Source organism: Mesocricetus auratus, unplaced genomic scaffold (genome assembly GCF_017639785.1).
Source record: "Mesocricetus auratus isolate SY011 unplaced genomic scaffold, BCM_Maur_2.0 Super-Scaffold_100043, whole genome shotgun sequence".
In the NCBI taxonomy this organism is placed as follows: Eukaryota; Metazoa; Chordata; class Mammalia; order Rodentia; family Cricetidae; genus Mesocricetus; species Mesocricetus auratus.
This window is the reverse complement of record NW_024429220.1, coordinates 6223521-6249355: the sequence shown is the minus strand read 5'-3', so window position 1 is coordinate 6249355 and position 25835 is coordinate 6223521. Positions and strand designations below refer to the sequence as shown.

Here is a 25835-nt window from a genome sequence, read left to right as displayed (position 1 = left end):
AGTGCAGTCAGTGAAGCCAGTGCACTCAGTGACATAAGTGCAGTCAGTGCAGCCAGTGAAGCCAGTGCAGTCAGTGACATCAGTGCAGTCAGTGCAACCAGTGCAGTCAGTGCAGCCAGTGATGTCAGTGCAGCCAGTGCAGTCAGTGCAGCCAGTGCAATCAGTGCAGTCAGTGACGTCAATGACGTCAATGACGTCAGTGCAATCAGTGCAGTCAGTGCAGCCAGTGATGTCAGTGCAGCCAGTGCAGTCAGTGCAGCCAGTGAAGCCAGTGCAGCCAGTGCAGTCAGTGCAGCCAGTGCAATCAGTGCAGTCAGTGACGTCAATGACGTCAATGACGTCAGTGCAATCAGTGCAGTCAGTGCAGCCAGTGATGTCAGTGCAGCCAGTGCAGTCAGTGCAGCCAGTGAAGCCAGTGCAGTCAGTGACGTCAGTGCAGCCAGCACAGCCAGTGCAGCCAGTGCAGCCAGTGCAGTCAGTGCAGCCAGTGAAGCCAGCGCAGCCAGTGACAGTGCAGTCAGTGCAGTCAGTGCAGAAGTGCAGCAGTACAGTCAGTGCAGCCAGCACAAACAGTAGAGTCAGTGCAGCCAGCGCAGTCAGTGCAGTCAGCGCAGCCTGGTGCAGTTAAAGAGCCTGTCTGCTCCCCAGCCTGTTGGTTTTTGCTGGCTCCTGTGTTTGAGTTATGTATCAGCAATCTGTTTAATTCTAGAACACATAATTCAAAGACATTGAATCTGAACACTATGTGGTGATTATGTTTCTTGTGAAATGCTTAGAAGTTCAAGTTTTGTAAAAGATAAATGTGTTTTTTTAAGAAAAATATATTTCTGTTGTATCTAATTTCTAAGAGCAAAGGGGATATTAAAGGTTTAAGAAGTTTCTAGAGCACTATCTAATGCTATCAACAGTGATTAATTTTAGTGTGATTAAAATAAAGCACAGTCAGATACATTAGTTTATTATTTTTAGAAGTAGCTTTCACTGCATGCAATAACCTAGTACATTTTCTGCAGCTTCACTGTTTCGGTTACGACAGATGTTCTTCCTCCAAAGGCAAAGAATTGTGCTAGCAAAATGGAAGGAGAAAGCCAGACTCAAATGCAAAATGAGAGAAGACGACTTGGTATGATAGTAGACATTATTTGTTTATTTTAATATTTTGCTTAAAGATATTGATGAGAAACCAAGTTCTGTTTAATTAATATTGAGATATTAGATGTCTAAGTTATGAGAATCTCTGATATGAATAAAATAAACATAGTAAGGAAGTAAATTCTTCCTTTTCTAAATAGGATTAAGTTGCTTCTCGTTTCCAACATTTAATATGTCACGGTTTCAGTAGTAAATTTTTAAAATTACTAGTGGCTAAACTTGAAGAATTATTTGTAACTAGGACACCCACCCATAATTTAAGCAATTAAAATAGAGGACCCGAGGAAACACCTGCAAATTTAAAACTACTTTCTTCTGCTTATGTTATTTCAGTATTTTATTGCTTCAATTGTTTTAGAATGTTCAAAGTACTTGAATCAGATGCAGAGATATGCTTGCGATTTTTGTCATTACATCATTTAATAGGCAATACTCTGTGAGTAGTCTTTAAAATACAAAGTTGAGATAAATAGGAAAGAGAAAAAAAGAAGTCGAAATTAAATCCTTGCCCTCCGAGAGCAGGATCAACAATCCCCCTCACCCACAATGTGTTAAGCTGTTGGACATGCAGAGAGAGTGTGTGTGTGACACTTGGCAAACCCTGGAGTCTGCCATGCACGAAGCATAGTTCTTATTTTTAGATGTGCACTACCTACAGATCTTGAATTGCTTTTTCGCATGCTGTCCTCTACCCTTCCCCATAGTGGAAGCCATGTCAACATCGCCAGTTGGCTGTCTTTGCCTTGGGTACCACGGTGCGTCTCCTCACACCATGCTTGTACACTTAGTGTACTACTGCCCTTTGCTGACCACTCGTGTTCCAGCATGAAGCAGTCGACGGTAGCCAACCGGCGCTCTTCTTTTACTCATGCTAATTGTCCCTGAGAAAAGTTGGGGTTCTTTTGAGCCTGATGTTTGGCATGCCCTGGTTGGCATGTAGAGTGTATATTAGCAGTTCTTTACTGTCCTTTATATATTGTGGTTAGCGGAGTGTTTAGGAATCCACTCCCCCTAGCTATACAGTTTCTTGGTCAACAATTGTATAGCGTGCAGCCAGTGAGTGAAGATAACAGGTGTGTGCAGGAAACCAAGGCAGGTGTCGCCTCTGCACGCTGGCTCTCCAGTGCGCACCCTTCCTGAGACTGCATGGTAAATACCTCATACTAAAATTATGTACATGGGCTTGGGAGAGGTAAGTGAAAAATACTCATTGACCCATAGACATGCTTTCTCATTACAGCTTTCAGGAAATGGGGCACATCAAAGTGTGGTTTGCTGCAATGATAAATCTGAAATTTCCCTCAACTCCTATCCTTTGGTTATCACCTTGCTAACACTTCCTTTCATGTCCCTAAACACTAGTGATTCCATTGCTCGACACCCCACTTTGCGACCCATAGTTCTTTTATTTCTAAAAGAGGAGAGGACTGCAGGCCTCTCAGGGGGGTGGTCTGTGCTTTGACAGCTAGTGTTTGTGACAGCTAGTGGAAATGGTCTGTAAAGGCTGAGATGGTTCAGGGAATTTTGTGTTTATGTGGGAATCATCACTTGGGTCATAATGATAACCAACAATGCATGCGTAACTGGCGCTGGTGTTATGACAAGTATGAGCTTTCTACGGAGCAATGCATTTGCCCCTTAGGACAGTTCCTTGTGTTATGTCAAGTATGAGCTTTCTATGGAGTAATGCATATGTCCCTTAGGACAGTCCCTTGGGATTTATAGCATATTTTCATTGCAGATTTTAAAACATGAACTTCAGTTGAAGAAATGGAAATATAGGGTGAAATCCAAAGAAACTGAGGGAAAACCCCTTAGCCATGAGCGGAGTTCCTCTGACACTGCTGTCACGATTGTGCCTTTAGAATTTGACATCTCTGCATTACCAGAACGAGCAATAATGCAGGTGTGTAGGACTCTGTTGACTATGGTAAGGCCTTGCAATTTGTGGATAGCGTGGAGTTAGGGTGAGTATGTGTTGCCTGTAATTTGCTTCTTTATGATTAACCTGCTCATGTCCTGTCTTTCTATTGTAATTCATACTTGTTTGTTATAGCCTTTAATGTATTTTGCCAACATTAACCCTTTATAATTATTTGAGTATTTCCTTCCATCATACTGAACACTGTCTCTTTTGCCTCCAGAGTATTTTGATGGCAGGAAATTTAAAGCATTACATAGTGAAGTCTCTCACTCTCACCCTAATATTTCTCTTCAAGCCACATTAGTAAGCCACTCTCAGTGGATTTTCTCAGTGATATCATACTGTAGACCAATATACAGCTGTTTTTTCTGTGACCTTTTGTGTCTTTGCAAATATTTCCTTGTTTATCAGGGCTATTGTTTTACATTTTAAGATACCATAGATGACCTTTAAATAATATCATGTTCCTTTGCATAAGCACCCATGACACCATGCTCATGGGCTCCCTTTTGTGATTTTAGTTACTTTTGAATAGGTCTGCTTCTATATATTCAGAGCTCTGCAGCTATGAAGTTGTATTTGCTTTCACCATTATCACTCTCCAGCAATTTTTATTTTTGATAATCTAGGGCTTGCAGAAGGTTCAGGGACAGAAAGGAGTTGTTTTCCTGAAGAACTGAACCAGGATATTCTCTTTCAGTCAGCAGTCAAGGTCAGCAGACTCAGCCCTCTTTCCTTGGTTTCCCAGGGCTTCTAGCAGGAGAGACCGGTCCAGATTGCACACTGCACTTGGTTGCTATGTCTTCTTGATTTCCTTCAACCCAGAGTAGTTCCAGCATTTAAGTTTTGTACCCTTGAAATGAAAATTAGGCAACTTTTTTAATTATAGAGCATCTCTCAAATTTGGCTTGTTTTGTGTTTTCTTATGAGTAAATGCATGCTATGTTTTTTCATTAGAATACGCAGACATGACTATCCTGTGTTTTCTTTTCATCCTCTCTGTAATATAGGATTTTGTTTAGGCAACTGTGCTCTCCTTGGCATCCAACTGCCTTGGGCTCTACAATAGATCCCTCTATTGGCTTTTTGTATGTTGCTTTTATTATGTTTAGGTATGTCCTCGTCTCCCTGATCTCTCCCTAGATTTTTGTCATGAAAGGGTATTGGACTTTTTTGTCAAAGGCTTTTTTTTTCAGTATCTAATGAGATGATCATGAGTTTTCTTTCGGTTTGTTTATATGGTGGATTACATTGACAGATTTTCATATGTTGAACTATCCCTGCATCTCTGGGATGAAGCCACTTGATCATGGATTCAGTTTGCCATCATTTTATTGAGTATTTTTGCATCAATGTTTATGAGGGAAATTGGTTTGTAATTCTCTTCCCTTGTAGAGTCTTTGTGTGGTTTGGGTATCGGGGTGACTGTTGCCTCATAGAAAGAATTTGGCAGTGTTCTTCCTGTTTATATTTTGTAGAATAATTTAAGGAGAATTGGTATTGATTCTTTCTTGAAAGTCTGGTAGAAGTCTGTGTTTAAACCTTGTGGTCCTGGCCTATTTGGGGGGGGTTTGGGGAGACTTGACTTAATGGCTGCTGCTGTTTCCTTGGTGGTTATAGGTCTTGATTTAACTTTTGTAAGTGGTATCTATCAAGAAATTTATCCATTTCTTTTAGATTTTCCAATTTTGTGGAGTATAGGTTTTTGACTCTCTGGATTTTCTTGGAGTCTATTGTCATGTCACCCCTTTTGTTTCTGATTTTGTTAATTTGGATAGTCTCTCTCTCTGCCTTTTGGTTAGTTTGGATATGGGTTTGTCTATTTTGTTGATTTTCTGTAAGAACCAACTCTTTGTTTCATCTCTTTGTTTCTATTTCATTGATTTCATTCCTCAGCTTATTTCCCTCTGTCTACTCCTCCTCGATGTGTTTGTTTCTCTTTGTTCTAGAACTTTCAGGTATGTTGTTAAGTAGATATTATGAGATCTCTCCAAATTCTTCATGAAGCACTTAGTGCTAGGAACCTTCCTCTTAGCACCATTTTCATTGTGTCCCAAAAGATTGATTATGTTGTGCATTCGTTTTCATTGAATTCTAGGAAGTCTGTAATTTCTTTCTTGACCCAGTGGTAACTCAGTAGAGAGTTGTTCAGTTTCCTCAAGTTTGTACTTTTTCTTGTTTCTGTTGTTGAAATCCAGCTCTAATCCAAGGTGGTCTGAGAAGATACTGGGGGTTGTTTCCATTTTTTTTCCTGTGTCTGTTGAGACTTACTTTGTGGCTGAGTATGTGGTTAATTTTGGAGAAGGTTCCATGTGGTGCTGAGAAGAAGGTATATTCTTTTGTGTTTGGATGAACTGTTCTGTAGATATATGTTAGATTCATTTGAGTCATAATGTCTGTTAGTTCTGTTATTTCTCTCCTTATTTCCATTGGAGAGAGTGGGGTGTTAAAGTCTCCAACTATTATTGTGTGTGGTTCCATGTGTGGCTTAAGCTTTAGTAAGGTTTCTTTTACAAAGGTGGGTGCCCTTATATTTGGGGCACAGATGTTCAGATTTGAGACATCATCTTGCTAGATTTTTCCTTTGATGAGTATGAAATGCCTTTCTCCATCTCTTTTGATTAATTTTGGTTGGAAGTCTATTTTGTTAGATATTATGATAGCTACACCATCTTGCTTCTTAGATCCGTTTGATTGCAAAATCTTTTTCCAACCCTACTCTGAGATAATGTCTGTCTGTCTTTGTAGTTGAGATGTGTCTCGTGTATGCAGCAGATGGATAGATCCTGTTTTTGTATTCATCTGTTAACTTGTGTCTTTTTATTGGTGAATTGAGTGCATTGATACTGAGGGATATTAATGACCACTGACTGTTAATTCTTGTCATTTTGTTGTTTGGTGTGTGTTTGTGTGTGTTTTCTCTTCTTTGGGTTTTACAGGTGTGAGATTATCTATCATCTTTTTTTTGTGGGTGTAGCTAACTTCCTTAGGTTGCAGTTTTCCTTCTAGTACTTTCTGAAGGGCTGGATTAATGGATAGATATTGTTTAAATTTCATTTTGTCATAAAATAATCATGTTTTATCTATGGTGATTATCATCCATGGTGGTTGAAATTTTCACTGGGTATAGTAATCTGGGCTGGCATCTGTGGTCTCTTAAAGTCTGCAAGGCATCAGTCCAAACCCTTCTGGATTTTAGGGTCTCTGTTGAGAAGTTGGGTGTGATTTATATGTTACTTGGCCGTTTTCCCTTGCCGCTTTTAATATTCTTTCTTTGTACTGTTTGTTTAGTGTTTTGATTATTATGAGGCAAGGGGGGATTTTCTTTTCTGCTCTTATCTACTTGGTGTTCTGCAAACTTTTTGTACCTTTCTAAGCATGTACTTCTTTAGGCTGGGAACATTTTCTTCCTTGATTTTGTCAGTATATTCTCTGGGTTTTGGAGCTGGGTTTCTTCTCTTTCTTCTATTCCTATTGTTTTTATGTGGTCTTTGGTCTTTTCATAATGTCCCCGATTTCCTGGATGTTTTGTGTTAGGATTTTTCTTTTAGATTCACCATTTTCTTTGACTGAAGAACCTATTTCCTCTATTAAAACACCTGAGATTCTCTCTTCTGTCTCGTGTATTCTGTTGATGATGTTTGCATCTGTGGTTCCTGTTAACTTGCCTACATTTTCCATTTCCAGTATCCCTCAATTTATATATTTTTATTTACATATAAATCCTCCCATTCCCTCACTCTCCCATCCTCCCATGCTCCACACCCACCCCCCACCCACTGCCCAAGGATAGTGAGGTAGTTTTCTTACCTTCTTCTATACCTATTATTCTTAGGTTTGGTCTTTTCACGGTGTCCCATATTTCCTGGATGTTTTGTGTTAGGGATTTGTTGGAGTTAAGATTTTCTTTGCTCAATGAATCTATTTCTCCTAGTGTATCTTCAACACCTGAGATTCTCTCTTCCATCTGTTGTATTCTGTTGGTTACTACTTGCATCTGTAGTACTTGACCGTTTGCCCAGCTTTTCTATTTCCAGCATTCCTTCAGACTGTGTTTTTTTATTGTCTCTATTTCAGCTTTCAACCCTTGCACTGTTTGAATTGTTTCCTGCAATTTTTGCTTTATCTTTTCCTCTCTTTCTTGCATTTGTTGGATTTTTTGGTTTGTTTTTTCTTCCATTTCTTTAAGGGATTTTCTCATATCCTCTTTGAGGGCCTCTGTCATTTTCATGAAGTTGTTTTTAAGGTCGTTCTCATCTGCTTCATCTACAATGGGCTGTTCAGGTCTTGCGGGTGTAGAGTCTCTAGCCTCTGGCGGTGTCATATTGATTTTTCTGTTGCTGGGTGTGTTTTTATATTGTCTCCTTCCCATTGTTTCTATCTGTGGGTGCAGAAGGAGTCTCTTCCTATCCTGGTGGGTATGTGACCACAGTTCTTTTCCTGTGGGTGGGAACAGGTCCAATACCCTGGTGGCTTTCCTCTTGCTTGGATGGAGGCCATCCTAGTATCAGGGCCCTGGCAATCTCTGGACCCTTGCCTGTCCCGTGGGTGGAGAATGAGACTTGAACACTGGCAGTCTCTGGACAAGCTGGCTCCTGCCAGGATGGGAGCTGCAGTGTGTGGTACCCTCGGCTGGTTGTGCACAGACCACTGGAATGCAGGCTGTAAACAGGCCCAGGCCTATCTAGCCCCATGGGTGGAGAGAGGGACTATGGTGCTGGCAGTCTCGGGTAGACTGAATCCCACTGGGTTGGGATCCGCTGCACAGTCCCCAGGTCTCCGGTGGTTCTGCTCAGGGCACCGGAAGGCAGGCTGGAGACAGGCCCATGCTTACCTCACCTGTCCCGTGGGTGGAGAATGGGACTTGGAAGCTGGCAGTCTCTGGGATGGCTGAATCCCGTCGGGCTGGGATCCTCCTGGTGCAGTCCCCAGGTCTCCAGTGGTTCGGCTCCTTCCTCAGTTTCTTTAAGGGATTTTTTTTTCATTTACTCTTTAAGGACCTCTATCACCTTCATAAAGTTGGTTTTAACGTCACTGTCTTGTGCTTCAGCTGTGTTGCAATATTCAGGTCTTGCTGTCTTACGATAGCTGGACTCTGGTGGTGACATATTGCCCTGGCTGTTGTTGATTGTGTTCTTACACTGGAGTTTAGGCATCTGCGTTTGGGATGATTATAGGTCTAGGTCCTGATTCCTGAGTCTGTATTTGTTGGATGGGTGTTTTGTTCCTTGCTTTCTGTTTCCTTTTTGGTATTTTAGTCTTTGTGATCTAGATTTCTGGTGACCTCTGATCTAGGAGGGAGTCTCTGTCAAAGTTGGGAGTTGACCTTCTGGGGGTTAGGTTGGCCTTTGGTGCATCAGAGGGGGTCTCTCTTCTGCAAACTGTTGTGTCCTGTTGTTCTGCCTGGTGTGGTGTGCACCTGTTCTTCTGTGTGGTCTGTACCTGAGCCCTGAGCAGCTGTAGTCTGCTCTTCAAATTGGTATGGTTTGTACCCCAGCAGTGGGATTCCATCAGAGTTGGAAATCTGGGCCCAGCAGTGTTCCAGCAGTGTTCCAGCAGTGACTCAGCAGTGCTCCAGCAGTGACTCAGCAGTGTTCCAGCAGTGACTCAGCAGTGTTCCAGCAGTGACTCAGCAGTGTTCCAGCAGTGACTCAGCAGTATTCCAGCAGTGACTCAGCAGTGACTCAGCAGTATTCCAGCAGTGACCCAGCAGTGTTCCAGCAGTGACTCAGCAGTGTTCCAGCAGTGACTCAGCAGTGACTCAGCAGTGTTCCAGCAGTGACTCAGCAGTGTTCCAGCAGTGTTCCAGCAGTGACTCAGCAGTGTTCCAGCAGTGACTCAGCAGTGACCCAGCAGTGACCCAGCAGTGTTCCAGCAGTGACTTAGCAGTGTTCCAGCAGTGACTCAGCAGTGTTCCAGCAGTGACTCAGCAGTGACCCAGCAGTGACTCAGCAGTGACCCAGCAGTGACCCAGCAGTGACTCAGCAGTGACCCAGCAGTGACTCAGCAGTGACCCAGCAGTGACTCAGCAGTGTTCCAGTAGTGACCCAGCAGTGACCCAGCAGTGACCCAGCAGTGTTCCATCAGTGACTCAGCAGTGTTCCATCAGTGACTCAGCAGTGTTCCATCAGTGACTCAGCAGTCACTCAGCAGTGACTCAACAGTGTTCCTGCAGTGACTCAGCAGTGACCCAGCAGTGGGGCTGTTTTTTAGACTGGTGTGGATTGTACCTGAGCCACTAAAGTCTGACAGAGTTGGGGGAAAAGGGCTGGTCTCAGAGAGGATGATCAGGAGGGAAGGCTGGGCAGTGCAATGGCTCTTGAGGAAACAGGTTCCAGACAGTGGGATAATTCAGCTGGCAGGTGGGTCACTCACCCTGTCCTCTGATTGGTGTGGCTTGTACCAGAGCAGTGGACTTCCCCTGCAGTTGGGGTAGTACCTCAGGATGGGTCCTGGGGAACAAAGCAGAAACTGGTGCAGCTCGGCTGTTAATCAAGTCACTCACCTGGCATGGACTTTCAAAAATATGCAATTTTTAGGTCTGGTTCTATCAACTCTAAACAAGTCAGGTTACTATTTTGAAATCATTTCTTCAGTTTCATTTTTGCCTGTTAAGAAATGCTTCTTCCTTAACAGATGGTAGAGCTCATATACCATCAGTCAAACTACTAGCCAAACTCAAGCTGGTGGGAGGGCTGGCAAAGACCACTTTCCACGAAAATGCAAGTATTTGGCAGAAAACACGGAGAAAAGCCTTATGTTGATGAATTCAGAGTTTAAGTATTGTATCTAACTAATGAAGTTGTTTGATTAACTAACAGTGTAAACCTTGCCTTATGACTTTAAGTAGCTGTGACTTTTTGTTTGTAAAAGACATAAAGAATGTGGACTTGCAAAAACAGTTATAAAATCACCTTCAGATTTTACAGCACTGCTGAATCATCTACTTGGGGAAAAAAAAATCCCCCAGAACCTGGACAGCCATTAAAGTATTGCCAGAATGGGGAAGAACCAGATGGTTCAGGCTTGTTGGGTTAAATTACTTGGAATTGTAAAATCAAAGTATGTTTAATGACCTCTCAAATCCATGTTTTGATAACCTGTGGGTCAGTCTGACCCTAACTAACCAAGCGGAAAGTGATTGAAAGTTTTGTGGCTCTGTACCAAATAAGCCTCAGATTAGAGTTTTCAAACCGCGCTGCTCTGTCAAGGAACTATGTGTTTGTTGGCTTGATTTGTGGTGTGGATGGGAACGCCGGTGACACAAGCATTTCAGAATGGCTTTAGGAACAGTTTATCTTGTGAGAATCGCCCTGCCTCAGACCTCACTTTCATTGCTTCAGCCTCAATCACTGATGCTAGCAAGTTAAGAGTTTACACTTGATTTTAATCTGAAGTTCTCATGAGTTTTACAGTCCACTAACTTCCCCAGGAGCCATGCTTGCAAAAGTGATGTATCATATGAGAGATGAAAAACTACACTGCAGAGGTAGGCGGATGGGTAGAAATTGAAAGGATGTGTTCTGTAGTTGGCTGTGTGGCCCTGGGCTGCTTATCTTTTTATTCAGAGGTTGTCTCATGGTGGTGGATGGGCAGGATGACCCCCTCTGCATTTGCCCTTGTAAAGACCAGTTAGTATTTACGAAGTGTTGGAACAATGCCTGGCATATACTAAACTCTGTTACTAGCTGTTGCTCACATGGTGAATTAATTGTTGAATTGAAGCCACTAGATGGAAAGTCAGGAAGAGTGGGTTCCAAACACAGCTCTGCTGTCTCTTAGCTCACTGACTCAGTCCGAAGACTGAAAATTCCTAGCAAGGAGTATACACTTGTATTGTAAAATGAGAGTGGGCTGGATGGTGTCTATACATGCCTATAATTCTGAGAGGGAAACACAAAACACATGGGAGGAAAATCAGAGAAAATGCGGAGGAGACTTCATGTGTGTGCTCGTTCTTGCCCTGAGCGCTACTCCGCCACATGGCTGAGGCTTTCTACATGTATGAGCTTACATGGCTCCACCAGGGGGGCTTCCCCTGAGCACGACCCCGGAAATCATCCTCGCTGTGCTGGTGTGGTATTCTGAATGGCAAAAAGAAACAAAAGGATGCCAGGATTGCTCCTAAGGGGTGGGGTGAAGGTTTATTATACCTGTGAGGGAGAGCACAGCTAGAGGCAGACATCTGGGTGGGTCCAGAGTGGACGTGGTCAGGCCGGAAGGACCCGCGCGGCCGAAACAGCTGGGTTATATAGGAGGGGGGGCTGGGGGACGGCAGCCCAGCCCCTGGGCAGAGAGGGTGAGGGTAGAGGGGGTATGCCAGCCAGGTCCCCTAATAGGTAGGGACTGCGGGACCCTGGAGACCCTGGCAGCCAGTGTCAGCTTCAATGTGTGAATAAGCGCCGTTGTTAGCCTCTGCTCCAGGGTTGAGACCTAGCGGTTACCATTGTGAACAGTCTCTAATTCTCTTAACACCCTTGTTTCTTGTCTGTTTCTCTATCAAATCGTATACTCTTTGGGTTCTGGTGTCACATTTAAAAGATTTAACTTTACTTTTATTCACTCTTCATGTCTTCTGCATCCTGCAGGTCAGTCCCATCGTTTCCCTGACCCTTTGTATCTGTCTTCTGATCTTGCAACCCCCCCCTGCCAGTAAAATAAAAGAAAATTAGAATTAGAAACACTTTTTAAAAAGGAAAAATCTTGTCGTGGAAGCTGTGGTGTGACAACAGATAGTCAGGCAGTAAACCCTTTGTCCGTTCATCTTTACTTCAAGTGCTCATTGCAAAGAGTCACTGGTCTGGTTCCAGGTCTCCAGCTTCTGCTGCACTATGGATGCTGGGCCCTCCCTGGACTCCTCTGGGGTATCCTGATGCTGCCCTGTGTCGTGGAGATCCTGCAGCTTTGAGTCCGCAGGTCAGGTCCCAGGCCAACTCATAAGCCTGCTTCTGGGCCTGGGTAGTGGCAGGGTTGGTCAGCCTGGCAGCTCTCTCTGTCCTTACCACCAGGGTGAGCTCTCCAGGATTGCCTCTGCTAACTCTCCCTATGCAGCAATGAGCAAGGGCTGGCTCACCCACACCCACACCTTCAGGGGCTGCTCTGCTTTGTTGAGGCACAGGGAGCGCTCTCCTGAGTGCTGTAGCTGGGGGGTGTGGGGGGGCAGCTCCCTCATCTGTCACAGGCAGCAGGGGTGAAGTGTAAGGGGGGCATATCTCCCGTGCCCTTGCCTCCGAATGGCAGACGGGGGGCAGCTCCCTCATCTGTCACAGGCAGCAGGGGTGAAGTGTAAGGGGGGCATATCTCCCGTGCCCTTGCCTCCGAATGGCAGACGGGGGGCAGCTCCCTCATCTGTCACAGGCAGCAGGGGTGAAGTGTAAGGGGGGCATATCTCCCGTGCCCTTGCCTCCGAATGGCAGACGGGGACAGCTCTCCCACTCGCACACCTTTGGGGCTGGCTCAGCTGCACCCTGCCACCAGGTCTACTGTGCTGCTCAGTGAAGCACAGGGCCCACTCCCCTGAGTGTTGCGGCTGATGAGGGGCAGCTCTCCTGCACTTATGACCTCAGGGCCAAGTTTCCCACCGCCGCGGGACTAGATCTCCCATGCTCATGTTCGGAGTCTGTTCACCCTCCCATCCCCCTCCACCATTGGCTCCCCCCCCCCGCTGCCCAACAGGGTCAGCTCTACTGTGCTGGCTTTCCTGAGTGCTGCAGCTGATAAAGGGGAGGGTCTGCTCCGGATGGCAGGGGGTGGGGGAGAGCACTGTTCCTTCACCCTCACCCCTGCAGACAAGAGGGGGCAGTACCATGCAGCCCCACTCTCAGGTCTTCAGGGAGGATCACTTGAGCCCTCCCTGGCTGCTAACACGGTCAGCTCTACTGTGCTGTTGCGGGTGAGGGGCGGGACCAGTTCTTTCTAGTGCTGCAGCCTGTGAGGAGCTGAGCCAACTTTGTACAGCCTTTTCCCCAAAGCCCTTGGTGCTATCAGGAGCCACAGACATCAGCACAGACCCCACTGCAGCAGCATCAGTGCTGTGAACCCAGACATGGGCTCTGCACCAGCCCAGGCCCAGACAGCACCGCGGCCCTGGGTAGCAATCAAGCCACCCGCGTGGCCCTGCTCCTCCCATTTCCCCTCTTTAGATATACCTCTGTCCACGGGACACAGACCATTGCCTCTCTCATAGCTCACTGTGCGTTTGCTCGCCAAAATAGAGCCCAGCTGCCCAGCTCTGCAAAGCAACTGGGGCAGTTTTTAAATTTATTGCCTCTTTACTCCTGGTACCCAGGAGACGGTGTCACAAGCGCTGAAGACTTGATCATTCACTCATAACCATCTAAGGATGCAGACAGGACACAGGGCTCTTTTCTAGACGCTGAGAAAAACCAGCAGGTTAGACAAACAACAGTTTTGCTCTTATGCAGTTATATTTTGAGATGAATCAAATAGCAAATACATCACCAAGCCCATAAAAGCATGCCACTGAGAATTAAAAATTCTTTGTGTGTGTGTGTGTGTGTGTGTGTGTGTGTGTGCACGCTTGTTCACCGGTGTCAGTGTGTATGTGTTGTTTTGTGAGTACATGCATATGTGAACCTGTGTGTGTGTGTGTGTGTGTATGTGTGTGTGTGTAGGCCTGAAGTTGATATTAGGTGTCTTCCTTGATCACTATTTATTGAGGCAGGGTCTGTTGCCAAACCTGGAACTCATGATTTTGGCTAGTCTACCTGAACAGTTTCACCTGCCACGGAGCGGGGAAGAGGATGGAGGCTGGAGGCAGGGTGTTTCTGTAGAAACCAGCATGAGGTAATGGCATGGGAATGAAAGGAAAAGGACTTGGGTAGGAAACAGAGTGTAGCGAGCATCCCAGGCCAGATGGCATGTCGAGCAGAAGAGTGAGTAAGACAGAGAGGTCCTGACAGGGCAGCTTCAGGACGACTGGGGCATGGCCTGCCCAGGAAGGACGGCATCAGGGATGGACCTGCTTCTCCATTGACCTTGCAGGCATGACTCACCCCCGGTGCCTGACTCACTCACCTCCGGAGGCCTTGCTGCATGACTTCCCTCCCACACCGTACAGTGTAGCATGTCAGTGGCTGATGCAGGGTAGCTCGCTCTAGCAGTGTGCCTTGTGAGCTGTACTGCAGCGATTCATCAGTTAACTCCACGTGCATGCTTGGTGTTCAGAAGGTAACCCTTTGATTGCACTGCACCGCTTTCCACACCCTCCCTGGCCCGTCAGCTCCAATCTCTCTCTATGAATTTTTCCTTCAGATCTACAAATGTGTCAACTGACTGCTCTCCTAAAAAACATTTCTCAGGCCTGTATGTTGTCAAACTTCTTGACACCACCTCCCAGCTGCCCATAGACTCACTCAAAGACGGCTTTGAACAGCTTGTACCTGGGTGTTCCAGTGGCACGAGCCAACTCATGAGCTAGAATGCGTCATTTCCTTTCTCCTGTATCCTCTCCAGTGCTCTTTCTAGTACATCCTGTTTGTACAGAGTGGCACCGTCATCCACACAGCTGACTCAGCAAGTATTTGGAAATGGTCTTGGGCTTCTCCCCTGGGTTTCTCTTACATTTTCTTTGCTTTTTAATCTTTTCTTTTTTCTCTTCATTCTCTCTTACTCATTGATATTTGGGAGTCTTTAATTGGTCTCTCAACATCTACCTTTTGCATTTGCCCACTAGACTTCTTCAAATGCCACATCTGTTTCTGTCATTTCCCTGTCAACTGTGTCTCCTGTCTCCTGGGGCAGACGGCTCAGTGGATAAAGGCGCTTGCCTCCCAGCCTGGTGACCTGAGCTAGACCAGAAGCCCCACACGGTGACAGGAGAAGTCTGACTCCTGCAAGTTGTCCTGTGCTCTCCACAATGCACTCCTCTAAAAGAAATAAATGGAACATAGTGTCTTCTGTTCCCCTTGTCCTACAGGGCTTGTCCTGTTTTAGCCCTTGCTGCCTCTGAGCTCCATCCTCTCGGCTTCCCTGCTGGAACCCTTGGCTCTCATCCTGTTGCATTACTCTGTTATCCAAGCACAAGATATATGAGTTTCTGGCTCTATGGTTTTTCCCACCGTGACTTCTCTGTGCAGGATTCCTGTTTGCTCCTTCCTCGTTAGTCTTAGTCCTCCTCAGCCCCGGCTTGGATATGATTTCTTCCAGATGGGCTTCCTTTGATCTGTTCTCTCCCTAGTCTGTGTGCCCCTAAGTCCCAGGGGTAATTCTCCGTCTCTGCCCTGGTTCCCCATCTGCATCTGCACTGCTGGGCTTTGAGATGGAGTTTTATTGCTCTGAGTGCATCATGGTTAGATGCTCATTGTCTTTGAGAACGCTCTTTTCTTGAAATGTCCTTGTTTTATTTGTTTTGCTATAAAAATTTCTAGTTTTATTCTCCGGAAATTGTTTCTCTATCTTCATGATACTTCTTGCTCCCAACCCTTGAGAAGTCGGTGTCTCCCAATGTTGACTTTGGTCCTTTTCTCTTTATTCTCATTATGTCATAGTAGCCATAGTGAGGCTTTTCCAATATCTATAATGATGATATTAATTTCTAACTCTGCTAGCACTTCAGAATTTTAAGTGTTTAAGTGTTTAAACCTCCTAGAATGAGATACATCTAATGTACAGCAATATTAGATAAGTAAGCTGGTATGGGGAGTAGAGGAATATAATTTTGGAATCATTGAATTTTAAATGACAATGAAGAATTAAGTTAGAAAGTCCCAGAAATAGCTGAAAATTTAGAAGGTTGCAGAATTCTACATAAAGAACAACTTTAGAATTACATGTCCACTCTTTCTGCCAGGACAGTATCGTTATAGATATTCTTTAAGTTTTAGAGAGTAATATAGAGCCCTCTTCATCTGAGTTGTGTGTGAAGTAGAAAGCTGGGAAACGATCAGATCCAGGTGACAAAAGAGGGTGGCTTAGGCCTGGTTAGGCCCGGTGACCAGAACTGGGACTTTATTCTTACATTCACAAATCAGAAAATTCCACCCTTTAGTCACTGTACAGCTGAATACCGGTAGACTGCCCCAGAGCAGACCAGACACATTTACCCTGCATTCAGATTAGAGTAGCTTGGAGCAGGACCTGAGTTGGTATCCTGGTTCTTTCCCCCAAACTTCCCAATCAGGTATGCTCTTCTCTTTGGGAGGATTTGGTGCAGAGAGAGATGCATAGGATTATGGAACTGTTTCCAGATGGAGAGAGGAGGCAAAGGAATTAAGTGTCTCCATTAAAAGTACTGTTTGTGTAGCTCAGGTCTGGTGTTTTCTGTGCTGGCAGGGGAGTCTATTGACCAAGAGACATTCTGTTCTGTTTTGGGGAGGATTAGATAATTAGAAAGTAAATAAAGCAAAGAAAGTGCATCCTCAGTATATTTTGTCCCTGGTCCCTTCTGCTGCATCCATGGCATTTAAACATGGCTGTCATCTTATTTTCTAGTTTCTTTTACTTACTTGTTGCCAGTTATTCAATTGTTCTGTCATATTTTCCAGTCTCATTCCTCTTTCTCCATCCCTGACACACTCTCAGCTGCCATCTTTTAATAATTTGGAATGTGTTGGTTCCTCATAATGTAGGTTGGGACAGATTTATCCCCAGTTCTGAAGGGTAGGGAAGATGATCTCTAGGTAATAGCTTACCTGGGTCACCTATGCACTTATGATTGAACTCTCCCCTTGTCCTGCTCTGTTGAGAGGAAACTACATACAACAGAAACATGTAACCATATAATTTATTACTCAACACAGAGAATCAATGGGGGAATCATCAGTCTTGGGTGTCTCTTGGGTTCCAAGGTTCGAGTTATCCCTTTTGCATGGGAAGCACGCTCTCTCAGTGGGAGATACCTAGAGCTCTTAAGTTGTAGCATCAGTTCTGGTTTGCTTTACTATGGAGGACTGCCTCATAATGCTGTTTCCAAAATGGAGTCCTTGGGCAAACCAATGCTGTGTGGAGACTCTTGTCATTGGGATCTGATTCCTACTGAGTGCCCGTTGTGTTCTTGGGTCACTTGTCACTCTGTGGCTAACCGAATGCACATCTGTTACATCACAGCCCTTTTCCTCTTTGTTTTGGTTTTCTTCTTTTCTACAGTGTTACTGATGTGTTTTATTTTTCCAATTTATCTTCCAATTCCATCATTAAACTTCACTCTTCTTCCAAGCAGTGCTTCACACTCAGTATTGCCTAGAGCTGGAAGAAAACATTCCAACTATGATGTGATTCATGAAGCATTCAGTACCAATCTTATCTTCAGAACCCAGCTTTACCTTAGCTGAGGCCGTGGGACCCAGGCTCACCATTGACCCAATGACCGTTCTGTAGCTCTAGTGACCTTTCTGTGATTTGACACGATGACCCTTTCTTCACCACTAACTCTGTCTCATAACTCAGTGTCAGTGACAGTATTTCCTCTTGAGTTCTGTCTCTCAGCCACATCAGGACAAACATGTCCTTATTGCTCATGAGAGGGTCCTTGTAAATGCTCCCCGGTGCTCCTCCATTCTTCTTGCTCAGTCTTCAGTCCTTGAGTAACTTTGATACTTGCTGCTTTATTTTAGAGTCTCATGTGGTGATACATTATTTATGAGTTATTAAAGCTTGCCCGAGGATTCAGAAAGCAAAGTCAGCTTCAAGCTATAGAGATCAGATAGTGGTGGTACACACCTTTAGTACAAGTACTCAGGATTAAGAGGTAGAAGGATCTCTGTTAGTTCAAGGTCACCATGGTCTACACAAGAAGAAGAGTAACAAAACTCATGCCTTTAGCCGGGCGGTGGTGGTGCACGCCTTTAATCCCAGCACTCAGGAGGCAGAGGCAGGCGGATCTCTGTGAGTTCGAGGCCGGGCTGGACCGATAGCCTCCAAAACAATACAGAGAAACCCTGTCTCATGAAAAACAAAAAAACAAAAAACAAAAAACAAAAAAAACCCCAAAACAACAACAACAACAAAAAAACCTCATGCTTTTAAATCCCAGCATTAGGAGGTAATCCCAGGGTCTCAGAGCTGGCAGCCATTCTCCAGCCACACTGAGGATAGGAAGACATTGAAGTCTCAAGATTCTCCAGCCACACTGAGGAGGGGTTACAGCTGCTTTGCTTTTCTGATCTTCAGCTTGAAGCTTGAACCCCAATATCAGTCTCTGGGTCTTTGAATTTCCATGTTACAGTCTCAAATCTACATATCTATCTATACATCTTTCCGTTTTGACACCTAGGCCATTTATAGTCGATCAGTAACCCCCTTGGCCTTCTGTCTGCTACCTACCATGTCCAACTTGCAAGCATCACTTGCTCATCCCTTTGTAGTGCTCCCATTCCTCCATACCCCCGTCTTCTCTTGGTAAACGACATCACTCAACACTCAAATTAGAACCATGAGAGTCACCCCAGACTTCTTATTTACATACAAACAGACATACATACATACACACATACATACATATAATATATATATATATATATATATATATATATATATAACTCAGTTCTTGTCTTTTTATTAGTTTATTTTGTGTGTGTGCATGATGAATGTGTGTTATGGGAGAGGTGTTGAGGAATCCACATGCCACGGCATGGATGTAGAGGTCAGAGGGCAATTGTAAGGTAGGTTCTTTCCTTCCACCTTTACATGTGCTCAGGGATCACACCAGGTTGCCACGTTTGTGCGGCAAGCGCCTTTACCCACTGAGCTATCTTGTAGACCCTCCTTTTTATTCTTACATCCAACTAACGATTATTGAATAATATTCATTCAAGATGTGTCCTCACTCATTTGGCAGTCAATATATCCACTGTTCATCATTAAATTTAATCTTTACATAGAATATACCTACAAAGTGAAATTTTCATTATTTCAATATTTGCCACATTGTGAGGGTTGTATTTTTATTGTATTAAGTCATACTACTCAAACGTATTTAAAATACATCTATATTACTCTAAGAACTGTGGTAGTAGTTTATATATTATTTCAAGTATTTTCCCCAGATATTTGTGAATTAGACATTATTTTTTCTACCTTATAAATTGAAGAAATGATGCTCAAAGACACCCTTTCTATCTCATAGAGATTATGAATTGTTTCCTAATATTAAGATGAAAATGAACGTTGTATTTATTATATCAGGCCTATCAGCTATGTGTCCTCACTCATTCGGCAGTCAACATATTCACTGATCATCGTCAAATTTAATCCTAATGCCCCTCGGCCTTCTTCCTGGTGGTATAAGAGTCCAGAGTATGCTCATGGTCCTGCATCCAGGGGAGGCCACACTGTCATTATGGCCGTGCTCACCACCCAAATTCCCAGTTCCTGGAAAGCAGACAACTCCTGTTTCTGAGTCCAGTTTGATCTGAGTGCTCACAGCAGGCTTCTTTGTGGTCAACCCCATTAGAGACATCATCAGCCTTGATGGTAGTGTAGTCCAGGTGCCTGCTGTAGCCTGCGTTCCGGTCCTGCGTCTCAGGAAACCTCACATCTGTACTGAAAGATCTGACCCCTCTCCTGAAAGGCAGTTACTTTTGTAGGACTGGTTTGACCTTTCCAGTGGCTGTCAGCTTTGCCTTTGTCCTCCATATCAATGGACTAATGGACTCATATGCTGGCAGATACGGTCTCCACCTTTTCTGGCATTTTACAGTGGCACAGAGCAAACAAAAGTAAATATTTCAATAGATGTTCAGCTCGTCAAATGCTGTCGTGTCTCCGTTAATCGTGTCCACGGTCGTGTGCTGTGTCAGGTACTCAGGTGTGGGTTGTCACTGAATGTCACTCTCACTCTAGCTAGCCACTGTTCAAACATTGTAAACCTCGTTAGTTCTCATAATTTGATGTGTTTAGTGTTGGACCCATCTTATGTGGAAGAGGCAAAGCCTTGATTCATGTCAGTTGATGGTGAAATCACCATTTGAGATGGTTGTGGTGAGATTGCTCATAGGCTGTAGTCTGCCAACCCTACTGTGGCCTAACCCAGCCCTAGCCGCCCACAGTGAGCACAGCCTGGCAGGGAACCTAACGGGCCAGCTCTGGCTTCCATAAGAGCCCTCAGAGCAACCCAAACTCTCAGCCCCTTCTCTTTCCATCGCATCCAAAGGGCCACCCACCAAAGCTCAAAAAGGAACCCCCCCTTTTTAAATTAAGAATTAAACCCTGGTGAGCTTTTAATAAAAAGACGTTTTAATGAATCCCTTCTTTTTATTAAAAATAAAATGGACTCTGGCCAGTATGAGGTCCAAAGTTCCTGTTTGATGTTTAAAGTGAAAAATATAACACCTCAACTTCTAGACACTTAGAGGGGATTTTAGCAACATCTCAAAGAAATAGAACTACTAAGGGTAAAATGCTTAATAGTTAAACAATCTGCTTCCAGGGTTTAGCTGTGCATTCTAGTTAAGCTTAATCTTAAAAGTGTTAAACACTGATATAGCATCCACACTACTCTCAGTCATCATCTTGTTCTTCTTGCCCAAACTAGGATATTCTATAGAGGTTATTTTTTTAATGCCCTATTTATTTCTGTAGAAGTAGTATATTAAGAATGTAAGCTAAAAGATATGCATATATGCATAGTACCCAAGAGAAGAGGATGGAGACAAGATCCTCTGAATGGATGGGGAACAGGGCGAGGGGGGGGTAGTGGGACCTGGGAAGAATAGAGGGGGTAAAGAGGAAGGGAGTTGGTCATGGGGGAACAGGAAGTTGAGGGGGTGGGGGTAGAATAGGGGGAGGAGGGAATCATAGGATCGAAGACAGATCAGGCACCAGAGTGACCTCGAGTGATCTAAATGTATAACATCAATTGGCAAGCTAAGCAAAAGTGGAGGGACCACCTCGAATGCCCATTCCTGATAATGAACTTGATGTCTATAACTATCCGGGAGCCTTCATCCTGGGACTGATGGAAGCAGAGGCAAACACACAGCTAAGCACTGAACTGAACCCAAGGAACCCAGTGACAGAGAGAGAGGAATGATGAGCAAATTGGCAAAGAATGGGCTGGCAAAACCAGCAGAGACAGCTGATCTGAACAGGGGAGTGCTCTTGGACCCCAGACCGACAGTGGGGAGGCCAGAATGGGACTGATCTGGACCCCCCAAATGTGAGTGTCAGTGAGAAGGCCTGGACAACCTATGGGGCCCTGAGCTGTGGATCAGTGTCTATCCCTGGTATACAATCTGTCTTCATGTGCCTATAGCACAAAGAGAGATGCTCTCTCAGCCTTGACCCTACCAAGAGTAAAATGATAGACTCTAGACATCCCCTATGTGGAAGGATTTGGCAATAGGGTGGGAGGGAGGGTGGAAGGGGAGTGCGGGAGGAGGGGAGGGAGAGGGAACTGGGATTGACATGTAAAACAAGCTATTTAAAATTAAAATAAAAAAAATACACACACACACACACACAAAGTATGTAACAAATGGCTTTAACCATGTTAAAGGTTGGGAAAACATGATAACATTGTGGTAACATGTTTGTCAGAGTGATGGGGGAAGTCCTGTGTATATGTCAATAAAGCACTGTTGTCCAATAGGGAAGCAAGATAGGTGGGACTAGGAGTCCAGGAGGACTCTGGGTAGGAGAAACACGGAGAGTCAAGATGTAACTGCCATAGGGATAAGAAGCCTGGAAAGTTCTCCAGTAAGAGAAATACTTAGATTAACAATTATGGGATAAAAACTTAAGTCAGAGCTAGCCAGTAAGAAACAAGCAAGGCCAACAGCTTCATAATTAAAAAAAAAAAAAAAAGAATGTAAGCTACTTTTCATGCCAGCCAGGACTGCATGGTGAGACCCTGTTTCAAAAATAAAATAAAACAATGTAACTGTGCTGGCTAGATTTATGTCAACTTGATACAAACTAGAAAGGAGGGAACCTTAATGAAAAAAGTGCCCCATAAGATTGGGCTGGAAGGCATGTTCTTAATTAGTGACTGATGGTGGGTGGTGCCAATCCCTGGGCTGGTGGTCCTGGGTTCTGTAAGAAAACCACCACAAGCAAGCCGGTAATGACCATCCTTCCACGGCCTCTGCTTCAGCTCCTGCTTCCAGGTTCCTGCCCTGTCTGAGTTCCTGTTCCAATTTCCTTTGATGATGAACAGTGATGTGGAAGTGTAAGCCAAATTAACCATTTCCTGCCCAAGATACTTTGGTCATGGTGTTTCATTGAAGCAGCAGTAGCTCTGACTTTGACAGTAGCTAGCATACACGTCTTCTTATGTTTATGGTATCAAATAGAAGAACCAATGAATGCATTAATGCCTAACTCTCTAGTTTCTTACCCCTTCCTAATTTAAGTGTATTCTCAAAGATACACTGTACCCAGAAGACAGTTTCCTGAACTTAATCCATTTGGCTCGCTATAGATCTACATACAGGCTAGGAGGCCAGAGAGCTTAGAAACAACAGAAATTTATTTCTCACAGTTTTAAGGGCTAAGGAATCCAAAATCAAGGATAGTAATCAATATTAATTAATGCACAATAATTATGTTTAATTAGTAGTATTACTATTTTTGAAATTTCATTCAGGGACTTTTTCTTTAAGACTCTCTTGTATCCCCCAGAAAGACATTAACTTTGTATGTCTCTAGGCCCCTCCCCTTTTTCTCTAGGGCCCCTCCCCTTCTTCTCTGGGGCCCCGCCCCTTCTTCTCTAGGGCCACTCACTCCCCTTCTTCTCTAGGACCCCTCCCCTTCTTCTCTAGGGCCCCTCCCCTTCTTCTCTAGGACCCCTCCCCTTCTTCTCTGGGGCCCCTCCCCTTCTTCTCTAGGACCCCTCCCCTTCTTCTCTAGGGCCCCTCCCCTTCTTCTCTGGGGCTCCTCCCCTTCTTCTCTAGGGCCCCTCCCCTTCTTTCTCTGGGGCCCCTCCCCTTCTTTCTCTGGGGCCCCTCCCCTTCTTCTCTAGGACCCCTCCCCTTCTTCTCTGGGGCCCCTCCCCTTCTTCTCTAGGGCCCCTCCCCTTCTTCTCTAGGACCCCTCCCCTTCTTCTCTAGGACCCCTCCCCTTCTTCTCTGGGGCTCCTCCCCTTCTTCTCTAGGGCCCCTCCCCTTCTTTCTCTGGGGCCCCTCCCCTTCTTTCTCTGGGGCCCCTCCCCTTCTTCTCTAGGACCCCTCCCCTTCTTCTCTAGGACCCCTCCCCTTCTTCTCTAGGACCCCTCCCCTTCTTCTCCGGGGCCCCTCCCCTTCTTCTCTAGGGCCCCTCCCCTTCTTCTCTAGGACCCCTCCCCTTCTTCTCTAGGACCCCTCCCCTTCTTCTCTGGGGCCCCTCCCCTTCTTCTCTAGGGCCCCTCCTCTTTTGACCTTGAAAACGATGTTCCCAGCTCTAAGGGGCCCCTTCACTTTCCCCAGGCCTCTTGTGCTCCCGTCTCATGTCTGTTTATGCTGTGTATCTTGTTAATATGTTAATATGTTAATATGGGTCTCCTCAGAAAGAACACTGTGCTCTAGGCGATGCTTCTCGAAGACTTGCTGGCTGGAGGCTTGGGCCTCAATGCAGGTTTTAGAGAGGTGACTGGATCTTGAGGACTCTGACTTTACCAATGGATTGATCTTAATGAGCTGTTCAGAACTGAGACCCAGTGGATGGTACACTGGGAACACACCTCAAAGGGTTCATTGTGGTGTCTCTCTCACTCCTCCCCCCCTCTTCCTCCTTGCTCTCCCTCTCCTGACCGACATGAAATGAGCATGTTTCCTTTGCCTCACCACAGGCCAGAAACAACATAGTCAAACCACTATGGACTGTAGCCATGAGTTATAATAAATTTTTCCTCTCAGTTAAAATGTTTCCTTCAAGTTGATCATTTTAGGTATATTGTCACAGTGATTTTAAAAAAGAACACACAAACCAATGAATGGTGAGTGTGTGTGTGTGCGTGAGCATGAACTCAGAGGCTCATGGAACTGTGAAGGCTACAAATCCTAAGATTTTTTAATTGCTCATTTGGAAATCCAAGAAAACTAGTGATGTCATTACAGTGTAAGTCTGAAGGCTTGAGAACCAAGAGTATCCATGTAGTAAATTCCATCTCAAATGTGGGTCCAAACGTAGAGAGAGACTCATATCATAGCTTGGAAGAAAGAGAGGGAGAGTGAGAGAGAAAGAGAGACAGTGGGAATCCTGGGCAGTCTTTTGTTCTCTTCAAGCCTACTGTAGGTTGGATGCAGCTCACTGGCATTCTGAAGGAAATCTTTCTTTTCCAAGCCTTATTTAAATGTTAATCTCATTTAGAACACCTACACAGACATACCCAGGAATGATGCTTATCCCCACTCAATTGATGACAACTGATGATCCATATAAATCTCCTTATTTCTAATTACAGGCAGTAGCAAGGTAATAAATCTTCCTAAAATTACACAATTTACCTATACATAAATGAAATATAACTTCTTTCCAGAATAGTAGATAAAACATTGAAATCTTACCTTTCTCTTTAATATGTAAAAGTAAAAATACTAATAAATAGTGATAAAGTAAGTATAAATTAAATGTATCTGATGTTAAATATACAGGGAAAAGAGAGAAAAAGAATAGACATTGGAGGTACACATAGATTATACAGATATAGACAATCTAATGTACATTCATAATGTTAAGGCTTAGGTGTGATACTTTCCTCTGCAAAGGCCCATGGGGTTAAAAACTTGACCCAACCATTGATCTAGTCATGAGTGCATCCTGACGGCTGACATACTCAGTGTGTTAATTCACTGGTGGCTTTGTGATTTGATGCCATTATTAGGAGGTGATGTACAGTTTCATAGGTAGACTGGGGCTACATCTTGTCCTGGATTACACAACCCTGCTTTCTGGCCATCTTGTGATGAGACCCTGCGCTCTTGTCTTTGAGATGCCTCACCCCAAACAACATCAGCGGAGGACGCTGGTCAGACTAAAATCATGAGCAATCTGATCTTCTCTCCTGGAAATGGCTTTTCTCAGGTAATTGTCTCCTTGATGAAAAGTCTGACTGACAGACATATTAAGGAGGAGTGATGGACCATGAAGTTGTAGCTGGTATTTCCCACACCTTTCCCCACTGAGAATGAGTTCCCGCTGTCTTCAGTAAGCACCTCAGGTGGTTGTGGTTCTTAGCCTGGTGTGGTAAGCCAAATGTTTGTCCTTCTTGAAGGGCCTGGATCATTTGAAGTTCTTCTTGGATTGGGTCCTTGCAGTTTTCCCATTGGGTTTCCATTGCAGGTCATGGGAACATTGGAGATGGCCACAGGGTGACTGGTATTCCCGACATACTCTTCCTGACATCCACCATGAGAACGCAGGCCACTTTCTTCTTGATAGCCACCGTAGTGCAGTAACCCCTTCTTTGCCTATTGATTCCGAGACTCGAGGAGACCAGAGTAGCCAGGCAATGTGGCTGTCAGTTCAGTACAACCACTGTTATCTCTTCATGGAAACATTCCTTGCTTTGGGGTTAAGACCTGCAGGCAATACTTTTAGAAATGTTCCTCAAGTCAGCTGCATCAGATCATGGGAACAGGAAGCAAAATGTTTGCTGGTTGGCTACAAAGGGACGTAGTGAGTATGTCACTATCATTTCCATCCCTGACTGTCTTAGGGGTGGCTCACTTACAGTTTCAGAGGTTCAGTCCGTTATCATCGTGGCAGCACCCAGGCAGCCACGGTCCTGCATCAGGAAGTGACTCACTGGGAGTGGCTTGGGTGTATGGGAGACTAAAATCCCACCTCCACGGCGACACTCTTCCTCCAAAAGGCCACACCTCCT

The 25835-nt window shown here is 44.7% G+C and overlaps 1 protein-coding gene across 8 annotated transcripts in view; it reads left to right on the top strand.

Annotated features, from left to right (window-relative positions):
- Fbxl13 (F-box and leucine rich repeat protein 13) overlaps window positions 1-25835 on the top strand; it is a 218299-nt gene that overhangs the window by 32446 nt on the left and 160018 nt on the right. For 7 of the 8 annotated variants that reach the window (XM_040735203.1, XM_040735202.1, XM_040735205.1 and 4 more), the window contains 2 exons: window positions 1014-1123; window positions 2894-3058. In XM_040735203.1, the coding sequence (XP_040591137.1) occupies window positions 1014-1123; window positions 2894-3058 (275 nt within the window). The remainder of the gene's footprint in view (window positions 1-1013; window positions 1124-2893; window positions 3059-25835) is intronic. The other variant, XM_040735204.1, reaches the window with a different exon arrangement.